Genomic DNA, 19,069 nt, shown 5'->3' with positions numbered 1-19,069 from the left:
AACAGGAGTATGGACAGAGGGATGGACAGATGGATGGATGGATGAGCAGATGGATGATGGATGGACGGACGGATGGAATGATAAACACCATCCATACGAGGAGTGTTACTCAGCCTTAAGCAGGTAGGAGACTGCCAACTGCCACCACCTGGATGAACCCCGTGGACGCTGCAGAACGGTGCAGTTTCTTACAAAAGTAAATACCCTCTGCGCACGAGGTCCAGCAGTCACACGCCTTGGTGTTCATCCGAATTAACCGAATCCTTACGTCCACACCAACAGCCGCATGCAGATGTTTATAGCAGTTTTGTTCGTAATTGCCAAACTTGAAAACACCAGGACGTGTTTTATCTGCTCCAGCATGTGAGCAGATAAACTGTGCTCCGCCCAGACGGTGGGGTGTTACTCATGCTAACGAGAAACAAGCTATCGAGCCACGAAAACCTTAAGTGCATATCACTAAGGGAAAGCAGTCCCCTGATTCCCGCCGTGGGACCTTCTGGAAGAGGCAGACCTCTGGGGACAGTGACAGGGTCAGCGGTGGTCGGGGCTGGGGGGTGAACAGGGGGAGGACGGCGGCCTTGGGGCTGTGACGCCGCACCCTGGGATACCGCGGGGGGCACCTGCCGTGAGTGCGCAGCCCAGGGGGTGACCCTGACGCCGTCTGTCGCCTGGGTGAGGACCATGTGTCTCCATGACACGCCCACTCCGGTGCGGGTTGGGGGGATGGGGGCACATGGGAGACCTCTGCACCTCCCTCTCAGTGTTGCCCTCACCCTAAAACTGCTCTAAAAATAGTCTTTTTAAAAAATAAAGGAGAAAGACCATCTGAAGAGCCCATTTCCTTTTTCACTGAGGTAAGAGGGACACGCTCGGCCAAGAGTTGGACTGAGGTGGGGAGACAGGTACTGTGGTGACAGCAGCCAAGGGCCTGGGGCAGGGGACCTGGGGGGTGTGAGTCCAGATTCCGGGTGCTTTCCACCCTTGGGTGGGTTGGGGCGGGGCCTTCCGAGCACTCCCACCTGTGCCACCTGGAAACAGGACCCGTCACCCTCAGGCGACACGTTGTGTGCCCCTGGCTGGCTGGCGCAGTCCCGGGGCCAGGTGTGCTGAGCGCCGTGCTCTGGGCGCCCTGACTGAAGCCTTCTTCTCCCGCCAGCTGGACATTTTATGCAATGAGGAAATCCTGGGCAAGGACCACACGCTCAAATTTGTGGTTGTCACGAGATGGAGATTCAAGGTGAGACCCGTCACTTTGTAAAGATTGGGTTGTTGGGTTGTCAGAATCCGACAACTACTTTTCTGTGCATATTTCCAACAAAGAACTTAGAAGTAACAACTCTGACGGGAAGGTTCTAGATCATCAGTCCAGAGCCCGTGTGGCTGGGGTCCTCCTGGCCAAGGTGGTCACCCCGTGGTCCGCTGCTGCACCCAGAGGGTGCCCGAAAGCCTTCGGGTGCCCCCCGTGAAGCAGGAGGCAGATGGCAGGACCCTCGACTTGGGGGGCGGCCCAGAGCAGCAGGACCCTGAGGGGACGGGCGGGACCAGGTGGGGTGCAGGTGTGCGCAGGCCTGGGGCCCGTCCCCCCGGCTGGCCGTCGTGATGGGCACCGTGCTCTGACTTTGTCTTGCAGAAGGCGCCGCTCCTGCTGCACTACAGACCCAAGATGGACCTGCTCTGAGCGCGGCCCCACGCCGGGCCCCGCTGCACGCGGGTGTCGCCTGCGGTGTCGCGGGACCAGATTCCTGAATAGAGTATTTATAACTTTTGTATGAGAGAATTCACACTCGACAAGACACTACCAGCACCACGGTTACAAGACGACGAAACACTTCACAGTCTCAGCGGCCGGAGAGGCGCCTCTCGCAGACTAGATGGTAAACACAGTGGCCACGCGACCTGTGCTTGCTTCCCAGGCCTTGAAAATCTGGTCATTTCCGTTTAGTTTATGAATTTGGGTTCACGATAATCCTCAAAAATACTTGTACGTTTATTGAACCCTTCCTAAGTTATTGAAAAAAATATCTCTTCTTGGTGAATGACGATATTTATGTTGCCTTTAGCTTCCTGAAGACTTAGAAGGTATATAAATGGTTAATTTAAAAGCATTCCATTAATACTATGAGTTAGCCACGGGATTTAGTTTTCCACGTTAGGAGCCACGTCAGCCCGCGGCTGCCCTGCCTCGCCGGCGCCTGGGCCCCGAGGACGCGCTGCGGCCCTGGCCGAGGCCGGGAGGGTCCCCCACCCCCCGGACGCGGCTGGGCTGGCACGGCCCGCAGGGCCCCGGGGCTGCCTTGGCTGGCTGGGCGCTGGCCTGCAGAGCCACCCGCGTCCTCGGACGTTGTGAGGGCCCTGGTGGCTCAGGGCTCCCGCTTAATCTCCCTGCTTGACTCCTTCCCGTGCTCACCGTGCCGGACAGGGTGGTGGCCCGGGGGGGGGGGGGTCTCTCCTGGGAAGGTGCGTGGGTCGGGCAGCACGTCCCCGGGCTCCGGTGGGGCCTGCGGTTGCCTTCCTGGTTCCTCGACGGGCCGGCGCGGCCGTGGCAGGCAGCACACTCTCGGTTCACCCCTTTCTCCTCGCAGATGTTCATATTTTTGTGGAATTAGTGAATAAACTCTGCCAGCACATCAGTATTTGTCCCTTTAAAGCAGTAACTTGGAGCGTGTGAGGGCGGGAGGAGAAGCGGCCTTTCCGGGCCACGAGTGTCGCCCTGGGGTCCATGGGCTCGCCGCCCCCTCCCGCCCCGTGTTCAGGAGCTGTCGCCGTCCTGCCGCCCCGACAGCGAGGGTTGGGTCTCTGCTGCCCCCTCTTCGTAGACGTCAGCGTCGGGAGCAGCCACGACCGGGCCTGACCTCGGGGACGGGAGAGCCGCCCGGGCCGTGCGCAGGCGGGTGTGGCGCGGGGTCGGACCGGGCTCGAGCGCAGCGACGTGGGGGCCGCGTGCAGGGGGCGCAGCCGGGCGCGCCGCGTCGTGCTTCTGGCCGCCCCGCGGGGTCCAGCGAGCGCACGCGTGTGCGTGACTCGCACCGTCTACCTCAGCATACACACTACTGCCGAGCGCCGCGCACGGCCGCGGTGCCTCGGTGCGGGCTGGGGGCCGCCCGCGGGGAGGCGGGGAGGGCTCCGCGGGGTCCGCATCCACACCCAGAGCCGACCCGCGGTGCGATTAGCCGCGGGGTCGCCGGAGGATCTCCCGACACATATTTGTAACTTTGTAGCTATCTTTGAAATCACTTGAATTTGCTATGGTGCTAAGTGGACGCATTCCGACACGGAGGTGGAGACGGAGCCAGTGCCAGCGCCGCCGGCTGGCCGCTGACCCTCCTGTGACCCCCTTTTGTAGCCGTGTTAACCCGACGAAACCTCAGCAGCAGACATACCTATTTTTCTAAGATTCCTCACGCAGACTGTCTTCACGGCAGGACGGCCCCGGGGCAGCTCCGGGGGCCCCTTCCCCGCTGGCACGCTCAGTCCACGTCGAAAGGCTGAATTTGGTTTTTCCCGGCATGAAAGCCAGGATCGGTTAGTGCCGGGTCCTACTAGGTTTCTTTGTTAACAGATGGAGTTCCTGTGAAGTGGTTTCCACGACGGTTTCCGCTGGTAAAACAAGTGCTGTCCGGTCACCTTCTTCCTGTCTCACCGTCACCACAGTGGGACGCGCTGCCCAGCACACGGTCTCACTAAATGCAGTTTTCATGAAGATAGAAAATTCAGATAGAATATATAATATTGAATTTAAGATTTGGGGGGTTAAAAAAAGAAAACTTAACTTTATAAAATTATTTATTCTATTTTAAGCCTTCTATCATATTTTCCCATCCAATTGTTTGGTTTCCGTGGTCCAGCTTTATTTACAGGCATATAAAATGAAATTGTGACATGTTTTGCAAGCTTCTTCTTTTTACTTTGAGTAGCTTTTAATTTGTATGTTTTTGTTCTGTATAGATGAAGAGCATCGTTTATGCTTTTGTGCAATAGGTTCCAGATGCATTGATTAGACATCTACCTAAATTGTAACGTCACATCTCTTCTGCTAAATCGAAAGGGAATGTAGGTGGAATTCCAGTGTATGTACATTCAGCTCTTTGGGTTTTCCTTTTCCGTTGCTGTTCTAAGAACAAGAATGCTGTTTGGGGATGGTTTGTGTGTGTGCCCCGTGCGGCGGGGCGGCCGGGCAGGCGGCCGTGGACACCGGCCCCACGTGCTCACGGCCCTGGAGGCACCGCCGCGTGTCGGCCACGGACGGGACGGTGCTACTTTCCTCGGGGCTCCTGGGCCCTCTGAAGCCTCCTTGTGGCGAAGTCTTTACAAATTCGTTTCATTTTTTTCTCTCAAAGTGCACAGGAGGGCGTTTTGCAGCAATTTAAAATGTGTCATTGGATCGATTGTTCTAGGAACGAGCCAGCTGATTTCTACTTTACATGTGAATATTAGGTGTGCTCTCAAGACGCTGGAAGTAAACGTAGCGCAGATAGCTGACCCAGGAAAAAGGCGGTTTCTCGGTTTCCTCAGGAAAGCACTTAGCTCCGGCACGTCCCGGGGGCCGTAGCCTGAAAGCCAGGGTGCTGCTCTGCCTTGTGTCTAAACAAACGACCTAAGTTGGGATCCGTAGCTTAGGAAACCCGTTGCTCGGGCTAGCCGTAATCTTTACGAAGATCCCGTCCCTGCCAGGCAGAGACAGGTGTCCCACCGAGGAGGCTGCCTGCGCCACCGCCCGCCCGCCCGTCGCCTGCACCGCGTGTGGCTCCCGTGTCCACGAGCGCATCTGAAGGATGGACTGAAGGTTGAGTGTCCCCTAAAGTGTGTGTAGCGTTAGTGTAAATGTCTGTTCCAACGGCTTAATTGGGTATAAGAAAACCATACTCTCCCCGAGCGACGTAGGGTTCAGGGCTGTGAGCCGCCAGTAACCTGATCGTCACATGTGGCAACATGGACGCTGTCGCGGTTTACTGAGATGACAATGCAGATACATATTTTTGACTGTTTAATTTGAAAGTTTACATTTTTTATGCTTTGTGTTGGTGTGTAATTTTTGTACTATTGGTGGCTAGTTTTTGTCTAAAATCTTTTTTGGAATATTGCTTAAATGTTTTGATTTTATGATAGTGAAGCTTGTACTCAGTGTTTTGCCAATTAATATTATATGCTTGTAATAAAAGCAAAAGAAAACTTACCTAAAAATTTTCCAGGCTGGAAATTTATCATCTAAAATACTTGTCTTTGGGTTTGGGGTTTTTTTGTTTGTTTGTGTTTTGTCCTGTACGTGTGTATATGATGTAACATTTGAAAGAGCGTGGGCTGCGTGGGCTGCGATGCACACGGTCTGAGCGGCGCCATCGGCGTTGGTACAGCGCCCGTCGTGCCACACGCCGTCCTCTGGGTCACCCTGCCCTGAGCCCACGCAGACTGGTCACCGAGTTACTCTGCTTCGCGAGGCACTTGTATCTTCAGAACTCCCTTTAAAGGGGGCCAGTGTTTGGTACCGAAGCTCTGGCGGGAATGTGGGTAAAGTCCACGCCGCTCAGCTGTTTGCTTAGAGTGAACACTCACTCTGGTGGACAGCCAGTGACAACACTGTTAGAAAAGAACCTGCTGGTCCCTGGGCTGGGTCGGGCGACAGCACTTCACTTCCCTCGGTCGGATCTCAGCAGAACCGGCAAGTGCGCGTCTGTCCGCTCCCGTGCAGGTCAGTGTCCTGGGCGCCCTCGGAGCACGCACGGCTCTGTTTGCCCAGACGTCAGCTCATCCACTTGTAAAGCAAGGGGACAACAGGATTCGGATTCCAAGCTCAGTCACACCACACGACGGTTTATGGGACTTCCTAAACCTCACAGAGACTGAACACATAAAAAATCACAATAAACACCATACGGCAGGGGTAAGAAGCGAACAAACCAAACGCAAAGTCAGTCTGTGAGCGAGCAGTGGAGATGAGGACCCGTGTCCTGAGCCACCCTGGGCACCTGTCCTGGGCCGACATCCGTTGGACGGGGCTCAGTGGCGGGTGCCCCTCGCAGTCGCTGTTAATGGGCAGCGTCTGGAGTTGACTCTTTATGCGAAGTCCTCCCTTTTAAAGGAGTTTAACGGTCTTGGGCCGCTGCCGCATATTCTGGTTCTTTTTTTCTCACGATTTTATTTATTTAAGACAGAGCATGAGTGGGGGCTGGCCAGAGGGAGAGGGACAACAGGCTCCCCCTGAGCAGGGGCCCGACGTGGCCTCGCCCCCAAGGCCCCGGGTCAGGACGGAGCTGAGGGCCCACACTTGCCGGCTGAGCCCCAGGCCTCCACCTGTCCTGGTCGTGCTGGTGACCAGGTCCTGGGGTCGTGAGCCTGTTCTGGTCTTAGGCAGCCCTGGCCTGGGTGGTGGTGTCACTGCTCACCCGGTGACCCCATTTGCCCCTGTGTGTACGTAGGGGGTGGTCACGCGTTTGCTCGCAGGGTCTGGCGGCTGAGCAGCCGACCGGGCAGGGGGCCTGTGTCGCCGTCGGGCGGGCGGGAGGCCCTCCGCTTTCTTCCAGCTTTCTGGTCCTGAGCCCCCCGGGGCTTGCGTGAGGCCCGCCGGCATCGGGAGCCCTCAGCCCACCAAACGGGTGCTCGTGTGGTGCAGTCGCCTCCGTGTGGGCACCCCGGGCCCAGCAAAGTGCACACGAGATGACCCGTGAGAGGCCCCGGGGGGAGGACATGACACCCAACACGTTATTTTTAAATTTTTGTTATTTATTTTTTAAGATTTAATTTATTCATGAGAGACACGGGGGGGGGGGGCGGGGAGAGAGAGAGAGAGAGAGAGAGAGGCAGAGACACAGGCAGAGGGAGAGGCAGGCTCCATGCAGGGAGCCCGATGTGGGACTCAACCTTGGGTCTCCAGGATCACGCCCTGGGCAGAAGGCGCTGCTAAATGGCTGAGCCACCTGGGCTGCCCCCAACACGTTATTTTATAAAGGTTAAGTAGTGGACAGCAATCTAGGAAATCAGAAAACAGGAGCTGAGAGAACGTGATGCTCAAAGTTGTATTTCACGAATTTCAGGTCCGTGAACTTGGAAGAAAAGTCTCACGTTAAGAAACCGCCTCTTTTACCTGCCTTCGTGGTGTGGCTTCCTTCATCCGAGGACCGTGGCCTCATGGGCTGAGTCAGGGCAGGCGACCGTGGTCTCAGGGGCGACCCACGCGCCCCGCAGGTTAGGGCTGCACCACCCCGATGTTAGGGCTGCACTGCCCATAGGTAGGGCCCCGCCTCCTGCAGGTTAGGGCCCCGCCCTGGGGTGTCCGCAGGTGGGTGGTGCAGGTGCACGACAGCGGGCAGGACGCAGAGGCCCCGCCTGCAGCTCAGTGCGAATGCAGGTGCGTGAGGTCGGAGCCCGGCGTGAGCTGTCGGGACTGTTCGGTGCGTGTGCATCGCCTGAGGCGAGCCGAGGACAGCGCCGGAGCTGGGCACCCCTGCTGCTGATGCAGGCGCCCCCCACCCGGATGTCACGCCAAAGTCACCTGTGCGTCCCGGTGCCTCACCTGCCGGGCGCAGCTCAGCCCCCGCGTCCAGGAGCAGGGCCAGGGAGCCCGTGCGGTGGGTGCGGGCCGAGCAGCCAGTGACGGCGGGGGGGGGGGGGGGGGGGGGCGCTGCGCCCGAGCTGCTCCGGCTCCTGCGGCGCCACCTTTGCTGGATTTCACCTCGGTCTGAGAAATGAGGACTTTGGTACATCCATTCCTACCAGTGCGCTGGGTGCTGTGGAAGCGGCCCTGCCGCCTCACCCCGGGGCCGCTCCACTCCAGGCACCTGGGCTCGGTGAGGCCTCGGGAGGTCGGTGCGCTCGGGCTCCGCTCGGCACAGGCCCTGCGGCCGCCTCCCTCTGCTCCCCGCGGCCGCTCGCTCGCTCCCATAAATCAAAAAAAAGACTTTTTAAAAAACACCTTTAATCAAATTCTTGAAAGATGAAGGGGTCCGGGCTTTGTCACAGATTGACCAAGAATATGCTGGTGGGAAACGGCGTCTCTCGGGCCTGGGGAGCCCGGGGCACGCAAGCTCAGCGGGGGCCCTGGGTGCTCCTGGCCCCGGGACTGGACACTCTGTCGCCTGCAGGGAGGCCGGGGCGCAGGCGCAGCCCCATGTCCCCCTGCACAGAGGTGGACCCGCGTCCTGCTGCCCTTGGTGTGCCGGCCGCTCCCCGGGGCCCAGGGCCGCCTGCAAGCATCCGGTCACACCAGGGACCCCGCGGGTCACGGAACGGCCCTGGGGCCACGTGGGAGCTGCAGGCCCAAGGTTTGGTACAGCAAGTTCCTCCTCACCTACGTGGCAGGTTGGCTTCGACCCCAAGCCCGCCGGGCAGCAGGTGTGCGCGTCTGCCCCGGGCTCCTCCGGGTTCCCACGCGGTTCCTGACCCGCTCACGTTCCCCGAGCTCTCACCCGGGCGGGGGTCCAGGCCTCCTGCTCACTGTGGGGCAGAGACACCCTCTGTGGTCGAGTCGGCTCCAAGGGTCACGGGTGGGATTCGGGGGCGTCCACGCCGAGGAGCGAGCCACAGCAATCGTGTCTTCATGTGCTCGGTGTGCCCCTTTGGGGTTCGCCCTCCGCGCGGGGACCTGGGCCAGGTCGACTGAGGAGGACAACTGACTTTGATGGGGGGGAGAGACCCTCCCGCAGGCTCCCCCTGCGCGGGGCCTCCCAGGGCGGTCTCACCGCCCTGGGACTGTGACCTGAGCCGAAACCAGGAGTCAGACACTCAGCCTGCGGCCCCGGGCGCCCTGACGGGGATAATGTCTGCTTTTAAGCACGGGGGTGTGGGGTTTTGATATACCTTTTACCAAGTCGGGAAGTTGCCTTCCGTGACAGCTTACTAAATATTTTAATCAGGAATTTGTGTTAATTATTTATTTTTTAAATTGAAAACTTCAGGGATGTGTGGGGGCTCAGCGGTTGAGCACCTGCCTTTGGGTCAGGACGTGACCCCTGGGGTCCTGGGATCGAGTCCTGCGTGGGGCTCCCGCGGGGAGCCTGCTTCTCCCTCTGCCTGTGTCTCTGCCTCTCTCTCTCTCTCATGAATAAATAAATAAAATATTTAAAAATAAATAAATTAATTAAAAACTTTAAATCAACCTTTTCCTTTGGTTTTGAAGTTCTAACATGAAAATGGATTCATGCAGCCACTACAGTCAGGACACAGGGTGGCTCCTCAGCCGAAAAGACTCCTTGTCTTTTGTCCTTGTCCTTGGTGCTCACCCTCTGTTGCTACGCACGCTCCCACCGGCGCAGCGGCACGCCCGCCTTCTCCACAACCTGGTCCCCACGCCACCTCCGAGTCCCGCGCTGCCGCGTATGTCGGGACCCCCCTTCCAGTTCACCCAAAGCTGTGTTTTCAGTTTCCTGTGAATAGAGCCGCTGTGAACATTCATGTACGGGTTTGCACGTGGACTAAGATTTTGTTTCTCCAGAAGCGGACCCGCTGGTCGTATGCTAAGTGTGCATCGATCTTCACAAGAAGCTGCCAAACCCTTTGCCAGAGTAACTGCCCCAGTTTGCGTATCTGGCAGCAAGCTCCGCACGCTCGAGCTGTCCGTGTCCTCCCTGACTTCAGCCACCGTGCAGGTGGGCAGGAGGGCCGCAGTGTGGTTTGAGTTTGCATTTCCCAGATGGCTACTGACGTTGAACATCTCATGCTCATTGTATCCTTTGATGCATCTTTTGCCCACTTTTTTTTTAAGCTTTTATTTATTTATTCACGAGAGACACAGAGAGAGAGAGAGAGAGAGAGAGCACGCGCGCGGCAGAGACACAGGCAGAGGGAGAAGCAGGCTCCATGCCGGGAGCCCGACATGGGACTCGATCCCAGGTCTCCAGGATCATGCTCTGGGCTGCAGGCGGCGCTAAACCGCTGAGCCACCTGGGTGCCCCTTTTGCCCACCCTTAAATTGAAGTGTTTTTTTTTTTCCTCTCATTGTTGAGTTTCAGAGTTCTTTATATATTCTGAATATAAGCTTTAAGTTGTATATGTGGTTTGGAAATATTTTTCCCAGTCTTTAGCTTGTGTTTTCATTCTCTTGACACTATCTTTGGCAAAGCAAATGTTTCTAATTTTGATGAGGTCCAATCTATCAGTATTTTTCTTTTATGGATTATTTCATGGATTATGCTTTGGCATCCTTTTTAAAACTCTGGCAGATGCCAGGTCATGAATATATCTTTGTTTTCTTGCAAACATTTTATACTTTAATGCTTATTTATATGTGATCCAATTTGAGTTAGTTGTAGGCATAAGGTATAGGTCACACTTCCATTTTTTTTTTTTGCACATGATGACTAATCATTCCATTATCATTTGTTGAAAAGACTGTCCTTCCTCCACTGGATTGCTTTTGCACTGTTGTCACAGATCAATTGACCGTGTGTATTTGGGTCTATTCCAGCACTCTATTCTGATCATTCACCTGTATGTCTTGCCGCTTGTCAATACCACACTGTCTGAACCGTTGTCGCTTTAGGAAAAGCATTAAAATTGAGTAATCTGGGCAGCCCGGGTGGCTCAGCGGTTTAGCGCTGCCTTAGGCCCAGGGCCTGACCCTGGAGACCCGGGATCGAGTCCCGCGTCGGGCTCCCTGCAGGGATCCTGCTCCTCCCTCTGCCTGTGTCTCTGCCTCTCTCTCTCTCTGTCTCTCATGAATAAATAAATAAAATCTTTTTTAAAAATTACTTGAGCTATCCTACCTCGATTCCCTTTCATATAAATTTTAGGATCATCTTATCTGTATCTATGCAAATGTCCTACTGAGATTTTTGGAATTATGTTAATTCTATAGATCATTTGTGGGGAGAGTGATATACCATGTTGAGTCTTCCCATTCATGAGTATGCTATATCACTATTTATGTAGGTCTTTCAATTTCTTTTTAGATTTTATTTATTTATTCTTGAGAGACACAGAAAGAGAGGCAGGGACACAGGCAGAGGGAGAAGCAGGCTCCTGCGGGGACCCTGATGCAGGATTTGATCCCAGGACCCCGGGGTCATGCCCTGAGCCCAAGGCAGATGCCCAACCACTGAGCTTCCCAGGTGCCCCTTATGTAGATCTTCTTAAATCTTTTGTCAGTAATTTGTCATTTTCAGCATATGGATCCTATATATGTTTGGTTAGATTTATACCTAAGTCTTTCAATCTGCCTTTCTTTCTTTCTTTCTTTCTTTCTTTCTTTCTTTCTTTCTTTCTTTCTTTCTTTTTCTTTCTTTCTTTCTTTCTTTCTTTCTTCTTTCTTTCTTTTCTTTTCTTTTCTTCTTTTCTTTTCTTTCTCTCTTTCTTTCTTTCTTGGAGGTTATTGTGTTAAATTCCAGTTTCTAATTTTATATTGCTTTTTATTGCTTGTATATAGTAATAAGATTGATTTTTGTGTGTTATCCTGTGCTGATGTTGTAATTGTTTTAGAATAGTCTGGGATTTTCTATGTACATAATCATATAGTCTGTGTATGTCTGTTTCCAATCTATATTATTTTTATTTCTTTTTCTTGCCTTTTGCCCTGGCCAGGATTTCCAACTTGGAATAAGCCTGGTGAGAGAGGACATTTTTACCTTGTTTCCAATATTAGGGGGAGAGCATTCAGCATTTCACCATTAAGTATTACACAAGTACATAATTCTACACACTAACCTCATAGGACTGTACACTAAAAGAAAAAAGCCTCTCATACTGTATAATACTTTTTTACAAAAGAAAATATTTTTAAAGATTTTTATTTATTTATTCATGAGAGACACACAGAGAGAGAGAGAGAGAGAGAGAGAGAGAGGGGCAGAGACACAGAGGGAGAAGCAGGCTCCATGCAGGAAGCCCGACATGGGACTCGATCCCAGGTCTCCAGGATCACACCCCGGGCTGAAGGTGGCGCTAAACTGCTGAGCCACCTGGGCTGCCCCCCCCCCCCAAAATTTTAAATACAAGTACCAGCAATGAACAATGGGAATTTGAAATAAAAAACACAATACTATGTACATCAGTACCAAAAAGAAATTAAATACATACGTATAAATTTAACAAAATATGTAGGGGATCTATGGGAAGAAACTATAAAACTCTGATGAAATAAGTCAAAGAAGCTCTAAATAAATGGAGAGATGATTCCATGTTCCCGGATAGGAAGACTCAATATTGTCAGGATGTCAGTTATTCCCAACCAGATCTGTAGATTCCAGGTGATCTCAGTTAAAATCCCAGCAAGTTCTCTAGTGAATATTGACAAATTGATCCCAAGGTTTACGTGGAGAGGCAAAAGACCCACAATAGCCAATACAATATTGAAGAGCACAGTTGGAGGACCAACACTCCCCACCTGCAAGACTCACTGTAAGTCCCGGGAATCAACCCAGCGTGGCAGCGTGGTGTTGGTGAGAGGACAGACAAGTACCTCAGTGGAACAGAACAGAGCCCAGACATAGACCCACACAAAGTGAGCCAAGTGATCCTTGACAAACGAGCAAAGACAACACCATGGAGAAAAGTTAGTCTCTGTAATAACAGGACGTCCAGGGCAGCCCTGGTGGCTCAGCAGTTTAGTGCTGCCTTTAGCCCATGGTGTGATCCTGGAGACCCGGGATCGAGTCCCACATCGGGCTCCCTGCATGGAGCCTGCTTCTCCCTCTGCCTGTGTCTTTGCCTCTCTCTCTGTGTCTTTCAGGAATAAATAAAATCTTTTTAAAAAAAAAGAAAAATACTACACAACTCTTCTAAAAAAAAAAATAAAAAAATAACAGGTCGTCCACATCCAAGAAAAAAAAAATGAACCAAGACACAGACCTTACACCCTTCACAGAAGTTACCCTCAAATGGATCACAGGCCTAATGTAAAATGCAAAACTGTAAACTTCTTAACAGATAACACGCAAGATCTAGGTGACCTTGGGTCTCACAGTGATTTCTTGGATAGCAACGCCAAAAGCATGACAGAAAAAAACTGGTACATTGCACTTCATTAAAATGTAAAATTTCTGGGACGCCTGGGGGGCTCAGAGGTTGAGCATCTCCTTCGGTTCAGGCTGTGACCCCGGGGTCCCAGGATCGAGTCCCGCATCGGGGTCCCTGCATGGAGCCTGCTTCTCCCTCTGCCTGTGTCTCTGCCTCTCTCTCTGTGTCTCTCAGAATAAATAAATAAAATATTTTAATTAAGAAAATCTTTTAAAATAAATAAATAAAATGTAAAATCTCTGCTCTGTGAAAGGCACTGTTAAGAGAGTAAAGACAAGTCTCAGGCTGGGATGAAATATTTGCAAAAGACACATCTACTAGAGGACTATCATCCACAATTCACAAACACTTAAAAGTCAACAATAAGAAAACAAATAGCTCGGGCGCCTGGGGAACTCAGTGGGTGAGGGGTCTGCCTTCAGCTTAGGTCGTGATCTCAGGGTCGTGGGATTGAGGCCCGCATCGGGTTCCCTGCTCAGTGGGCCGTCTGCTTCCCCCTCTCCCTCTGCTCCTCCTCCTGCTTGTGTTCTCTCTCTCTCTCTCTAATAAATAAAATCTTAAAAAGAAAAAAGAAACAACTCAAAAAATGGGCAGAAGACCTGGACATCTCACCAAAGAAGACGCACAGATAGCAAATAGCATATGAATAGATGCTCTAAATCCTGTCGTTAGAGGATCACAACTTGAAATGATAATGAAGCATCTATCAAAATGGCCAAAGCCTAGAACGCTGGCAACTCAAGTGCCGCCCCGGGAAGTGCCCCGAGCGGTGCGGCCACTTTGGGAGACCGCGTGGTGGTTTTTTACAGAACGAGACCCGCTTCCCACCCGAGCCAGCGGACCGTCCCTCGGTATTTACCCAAAGGAGCTGAAGGCTCACGTCCGGGGGCGCCCGGCTGGCTCAGGTGGAGGAGCAAGCAGCTCTGATCTCAGGGTTGCGAGTGCGAGCCCCACGCTGGGTGTGGAGCTTACTGGAAACTCACGTGGACTGCAGACGCCCGTGACGGGCAGCACAGCCCTGGCTCGCAGCAGAGCCAACCCGGCTAATGCGCGATGCTAACAATGAGGAAACGGGGATCCATGGGGACTGAGGCTTTCCGTAAGCCTCACCTGCTTGGAAGGATAAAGAATAAATTGACTTTTTTAAAAAGACACCTTGCTACATGGACTCCTCCGAGGAACAGACAGTGGCCAAGAAGCGCATGGAAACGTCCTCAACCTTTGACGAATTTAATCTGCAAAGTAAAGCCGAGACGAGATGCCAAGCCCATGAGGACGACTAACCCTTGGAAGGTTGCTACAGGCGGAGCGTTCGTGTCCCCCCAGGTCCGTACCCCCAAAGGTGAATGCCACCGGGGGTGGGCCTTGGGGTGCTGGCTCATGAGTGGGGTTGTGAGGGGGATGCCCGCAAGCCCCGCCGGAGGACACGGGAGGTGCCCCCCGAGAACCAGGAGGCCGCTCGCTGCAGTGGCCCCCCGACCGCAGACCTCACCCCAGAACCGCGAGGAACCAGTGCCGTCAGGCCGAAGCTGCGGGGCTAGTGGAGCCGCCTGCGCGCCCGGAGACCCCCCGGCACGGACGGAGGGGCGGGGAGGCCGCGCAACCCTTCTGGGGAGCCGTCTGCAGCTTCTTCTCCAGTGGGGCATGCGCCACCCCGACCCCCGCACCCCCACACTCGGGGCCACCCGCCCAAGAGGAGTGTCCATGACAAGACTCTGCCGTGGCTTCTCATCTCCATGAACAGGGACGAGGCGGCGTTCCTCAGCAAGGGGACAGCCGGCGGTGGTGTGTCGCTGAGCTGTCCAGTCCCACCCAGGGGACCTGCTTCCTCTGTCCGCTGACGTCTTCGTTTGTGCTGCCCCGGAAGCCACTGGTGTCCAAGTGCCGCCCTTAGAGGTGCAGGGAGCACCAGGTGGGAAGCGGGGATGTGGTGCAGGGCGGAAGCCGCTGTGACCCCCCCGGAGCTGGCCCAGCTGTGGGGGGGGGGGCGCCTGCTGTCGCTGCAGGACAGCTCAGCCAGGCGAAGCCACCGATGGGTCGGGACAGAGGAGCGCTCTGCCGTCACGCTGGACACAACACCACACACTGGGCGACAGGACGGCCCAGCAGCCCGTGGCCCGGCCCTCCAGGGTAGCCGGTAGCTGTGCCTGGTCCGCGGCCTCCCCTCCGGGATGAGGGGATCAAATGCCCAGCACGGGAAGCCCCCCCGCTCCCGGGCAGGCCCGGACCAGCGCCAAGGCCTCCCTGGCTGAGCTGCCCGCGGCTCCCGTCCCCGTGGCACGTGGCACACACGCTTGCTCAGCCACGGGGTGTCTCTGGGTTTTGCGGAGGACAGTGACGGAGCTGTCACTCGTGGAACGTGTCCAGGGAGGAGCTCCAGGATGCAGGCAGACACACCTCTTGGCGTCCTTCCTCTTTTTTGTTCCGGGGTGAAAGGAGCTGGGATGGCTCCCCCGTGCGCTGACCGGGGTCTGTCCCGGGGTCCACCGGCGGGGCCACCGGCAGGGCAGCCGCGGCAGCTGGGAGGGGACCCGAGCAGCCGGGCCTAGGGCCCGGGACACAGAGGCTGCCTCGGCGTCTGCTGTCATCACTTAGGTGATGGTTCTCGGGACTGGGATTGCCGCTGTGGACCCTCCCCAGCCTCCACCCGCTTTCTGTGCCCGGGGGCCGATCTTGTGCCTCCATCCCCCTCTGCCAGGCTGTGGCTGCGCGGCCGGGTCTGTCCCCTGTGCCTTGGCATCACCCACCGGTCCGTTAGCCAGTTTGTCGTGTCCCGGTGCAGCTCAGTGCGTCTCTGTCCCACGGAGGAGTCCCAAGCGCTCGGCGGTTCTAACTCTGTTGCTCTCTCTTTGCCCGACCCCGTGAATTATGTTGGGACAAGCTTTCGGGCCCGGGCAGCAGTTAGTTTTTATGAATATTCATGTGAACTTCAAGAGAATGTGCATTTTCCAGCGGAGCACAGACCCCCGAACGTCCAGTTGGCCGACGTAGCTCAGTCTGCATCCTCTGTACCCTTTCCCGCCGGAGCCGCCCCCTTCCGAGGACGGGTGTTCAGTGCTTTGTCCTGGAACCGGATCCTGGCTGACCGGTTCTTCGCCTCAGCACTTGCATTGTACTGATCATGTTCTTCCTCTTGTGTCTGGAGTTATTTTCCTGCGAGGTGGGGTCCCGGTCCTTGCTTGCTGTCAGTCTGTCCTCCTAGGCTGGTTCTCTGCAGTGTGTCTGTCTGGTTGCCGTGCTGACTCTCCCCGTTTTGTGCTGCGACAGCCTCACCCGGGGTGACTTCCACTCACACACAGCATGGTGCCGTTTGACACTCTTCCCACCGTCTTGGAGACCGACTGGCTTTTCCCTGGTCCTCGGAGCGCAGGGGCTAGGGGTGACCCCGCGTGCTTCTGGGGCCTGAGGCCGGGTGGGGCCAAGCAGAGGGCGCTGGCCCAGGTCGGTGGGTCTCACCTGTGCTCAGCCGTGACAGCGTCCGGCACCCTGGCCAGGTTCACCCCACTGGGCAGGGCCGGGGCAGCCGGGGGGCACTTCCCATCGCCCCCAGGGGGACAGAGTTCGGGATCCTCCTGCCTGTCAGGGAGCGGCCTGCTTTCCCTCCTCTGGCTCCACGCGGCAGCTGCCACCCTGCCTGTGGGGAGGCAGTGAGCACATCCGAGGGGAAGCGGGGACTGTCCATCCCCAAGTGGCTCTGCTGCTCTGCAGGCGGGTGAGCGGTCAGGGGCTGGGCCTGCACCTTCTTCTCTTCTGAGTCTTTCATGGTGTTTGAATTGGATTCTTGGGGATCCCTGGGTGGCTCAGCGGTTTGGCACCTGCCTTCGGCCCAGGGCATGGTCCTGGGGTCCTGGGATCGAGTCCCGCGTTGGGCTCCCTGCATGGAGCCTGTTTCTCCCTCTGTCTGTGTCTCTGCCTCTCTTTCTGTCTCATGAATAAATAAATAAAATGTTTTTTTTAAAATAAAATGTTTTTAAAAAATGAATTGGATTCTCCCTTTTCCAAATTAATTAAGTGGACATAAATTTAGCACAGTTTTTTAAAAAGATTTTATTCATTTGAGAGAGAGTGAGAGCATGAGCGAGAAAGAGAGAGCACAAGCCGGGGAAAGGGCAGAGGGAGAAGCAGGCTCCCCGCCAGGCAAGGAGCCAGACATGAGACTCGATCCCAAGACCCTGAGATCGCGACCTGAGCCGAAGGCAGACGCTCAACCAATGGACGCACTGAGGCGCCCTGAACAGTTTTAAATTTTAAGAAAAGTTGTGAAGATCATGTAGAGTCCCAAATTCCTGCGCTTGATCCCCTATTAACATTTTCCATGAATATGCTACACGCGCCACACTGAGTGAACCAACGTGGATACATTTTTATTAACTCAGTCCATTCTTTATTCAGATTTCCTTAGGTTTTCCTTGGTGTCCTTCTTCTGCCCCAAGAGCTCATGGAGGGTATCACATATTTCAGGTGTCATGTCTCCTTAGGCTCCTCTTGGCGGTGGTATTTTCTCGCACATCCCTTGTGTTTCACAGCCTCGGCATTTGTAAGGAGTGCTGCTGTCAGTTATTTTGTAGAACATCCCTCAGCTGGGGTGAGTCTGATGTTTTCCTCATGGTTAGATTGGGGTCATGGCTTGGGAGAAGCAGCAGAGCCCACGAGCAGGTCTCATCGCATCCTGCCGAGGACACCCAGTGTCGGTGCAGGCCCCGCTGTGAGGTTGGCCTGGAGCTCCCGGAGCTGTGGTTTTGTCACCTTTCTCCACCAAAAGCTGCTCTCTTGGCCCCTTTTCCAGCCTGTGGATCCTGCATGGCCGGTTTCTCTCCTCCGTCCTTGGTTTATCGGTGTGGGCTGATGGGTATTTGGTGTGTCGTGGGTCCTAGGGCGGCAGCGTGTCTGCTGTGCCCCCCCTGCCGCGCCCCCTCCGCGCATCCTTGTGGGTTTGGGTCTGTCCCTCAGCACTTCCTTGCTCCCAGGCTTATCTTGTGTGTTTCCTGCCCCAGTCAGAGGCGAATCCTTTTTTTTTTTTTTTTTTTTGGTCACAGGTGAATCTTGATGATCTATTTAATTTTACTTTTGCTCCGAATGTGAAGAATTGGCTGCGGGAGAGGGCAGCGGACAGGCCATCCATCCATGGGCGGAGGCTCCAGCAGGCGCAGGCCCGGCCCGGGCGGGGGCGGGGCGGGGCGGGGCGGCGGGTGGGCCCGGCCTGGGCCCCGCGGGCGTCGGAAGCGCAGTTCCGGGCGACGGGCCTAGGGTGTGCGGCTCCCGCATCCCGGAGCATCAGGGTCCGGCCCCCGGGCGCCCCCGGGGCCTCGGCGGCTGTGCGGGCGGCTGTGCGGGCGGCGGGGAGCGGGAGGGCCGCAGCGGACCCGAGACCCCGCGCCCCAGGTCGCCCGAGCGTCGGGCCGCAGAGGGCCGGGCCCCGCAGCTGGGGCCGCAGGTGCACGACGTCGCCTCGGCCCCGCCCGGCCCCGAGCCCGCCGCCCCCCCCTGCCGCGCACAGACCCCGCCGGGCGCCCCCGGGCGACCCGGGACCCAGGGCGGCTGCTCCCGCCGCGGCCGCGTCTCCTCGGCCCTGATTGGCCGGCCTCCCGCCACGTGACCGGCTGCCCGGGGGCGGCGCGACCCGGCGCGCGCTTATTGGCTGAGGCCGGGCCGGGGGCGGGGCCGGGGCGGGGCGGGCGGACTGCGACTCCGGGGCTCCCGGTCCCAGCGCCCCCCTCGAGAGGCCGCCGCCCGCCGACGACCCCGGCCTCGCGACAGCCCGGCGACCAGCCCGCCCCCAAGCTCGGCCGCAGGCTCCAGCCCTGCCCCGGGCCACCCCGGCGCCGCCCCAGCCCAGACCCCCTCCGCCCCGCCCCCAGCCCCAGCCCCGGCATCGCCCCAGCCCGGCCCCCCAACCCCGCCCAGCCCCCAGCCCCTCCGAGCCAGGCTCCCAGGGAGGGACGGGAGGCGGGAGTGCAGGCCGGTGCAGGCCGGTGCAGGCCGGGCCACGCTGCGACAGGGGGCGCAGGCTCAGGGCTGGCGGGACGGCAGGAGCTGGCTCGCTGCGGATCAGCCGAACTAGACAAAACGGCCCTTAACCGGCAGCCCTGGGCACTGTGTCCCGCCAGCCCGGGGCTGAGTGGCT

At 56.3% G+C, this 19,069-nt stretch overlaps 1 protein-coding gene across 6 annotated transcripts in view; it reads left to right on the top strand.

Moving 5' to 3' along the window:
* The window catches only part of PCGF3 (polycomb group ring finger 3), a 49,170-nt gene extending 43,986 nt beyond the window's left edge, over positions 1–5,184 (top strand). For 4 of the 6 annotated variants that reach the window (XM_077881948.1, XM_077881961.1, XM_077881951.1 and 1 more), the window contains 2 exons: positions 1,160–1,240; positions 1,634–2,633. In XM_077881948.1, the coding sequence (XP_077738074.1) occupies positions 1,160–1,240; positions 1,634–1,681 (129 nt within the window). In that variant the 3' untranslated portion in view covers positions 1,682–2,633. The other 2 variants (XR_013370599.1, XM_077881970.1) reach the window with 2 other exon arrangements.
* Positions 5,185–19,069: the final 13,885 nt, after the last annotated feature.

The sequence above is a fragment of the Canis aureus genome, chromosome 2 (assembly GCF_053574225.1).
Source record: "Canis aureus isolate CA01 chromosome 2, VMU_Caureus_v.1.0, whole genome shotgun sequence".
In the NCBI taxonomy this organism is placed as follows: domain Eukaryota; kingdom Metazoa; phylum Chordata; class Mammalia; order Carnivora; family Canidae; genus Canis; species Canis aureus.
Note: the sequence above shows the minus strand (reverse complement) of the source record. Positions and strands in the feature narration are given on the sequence as shown.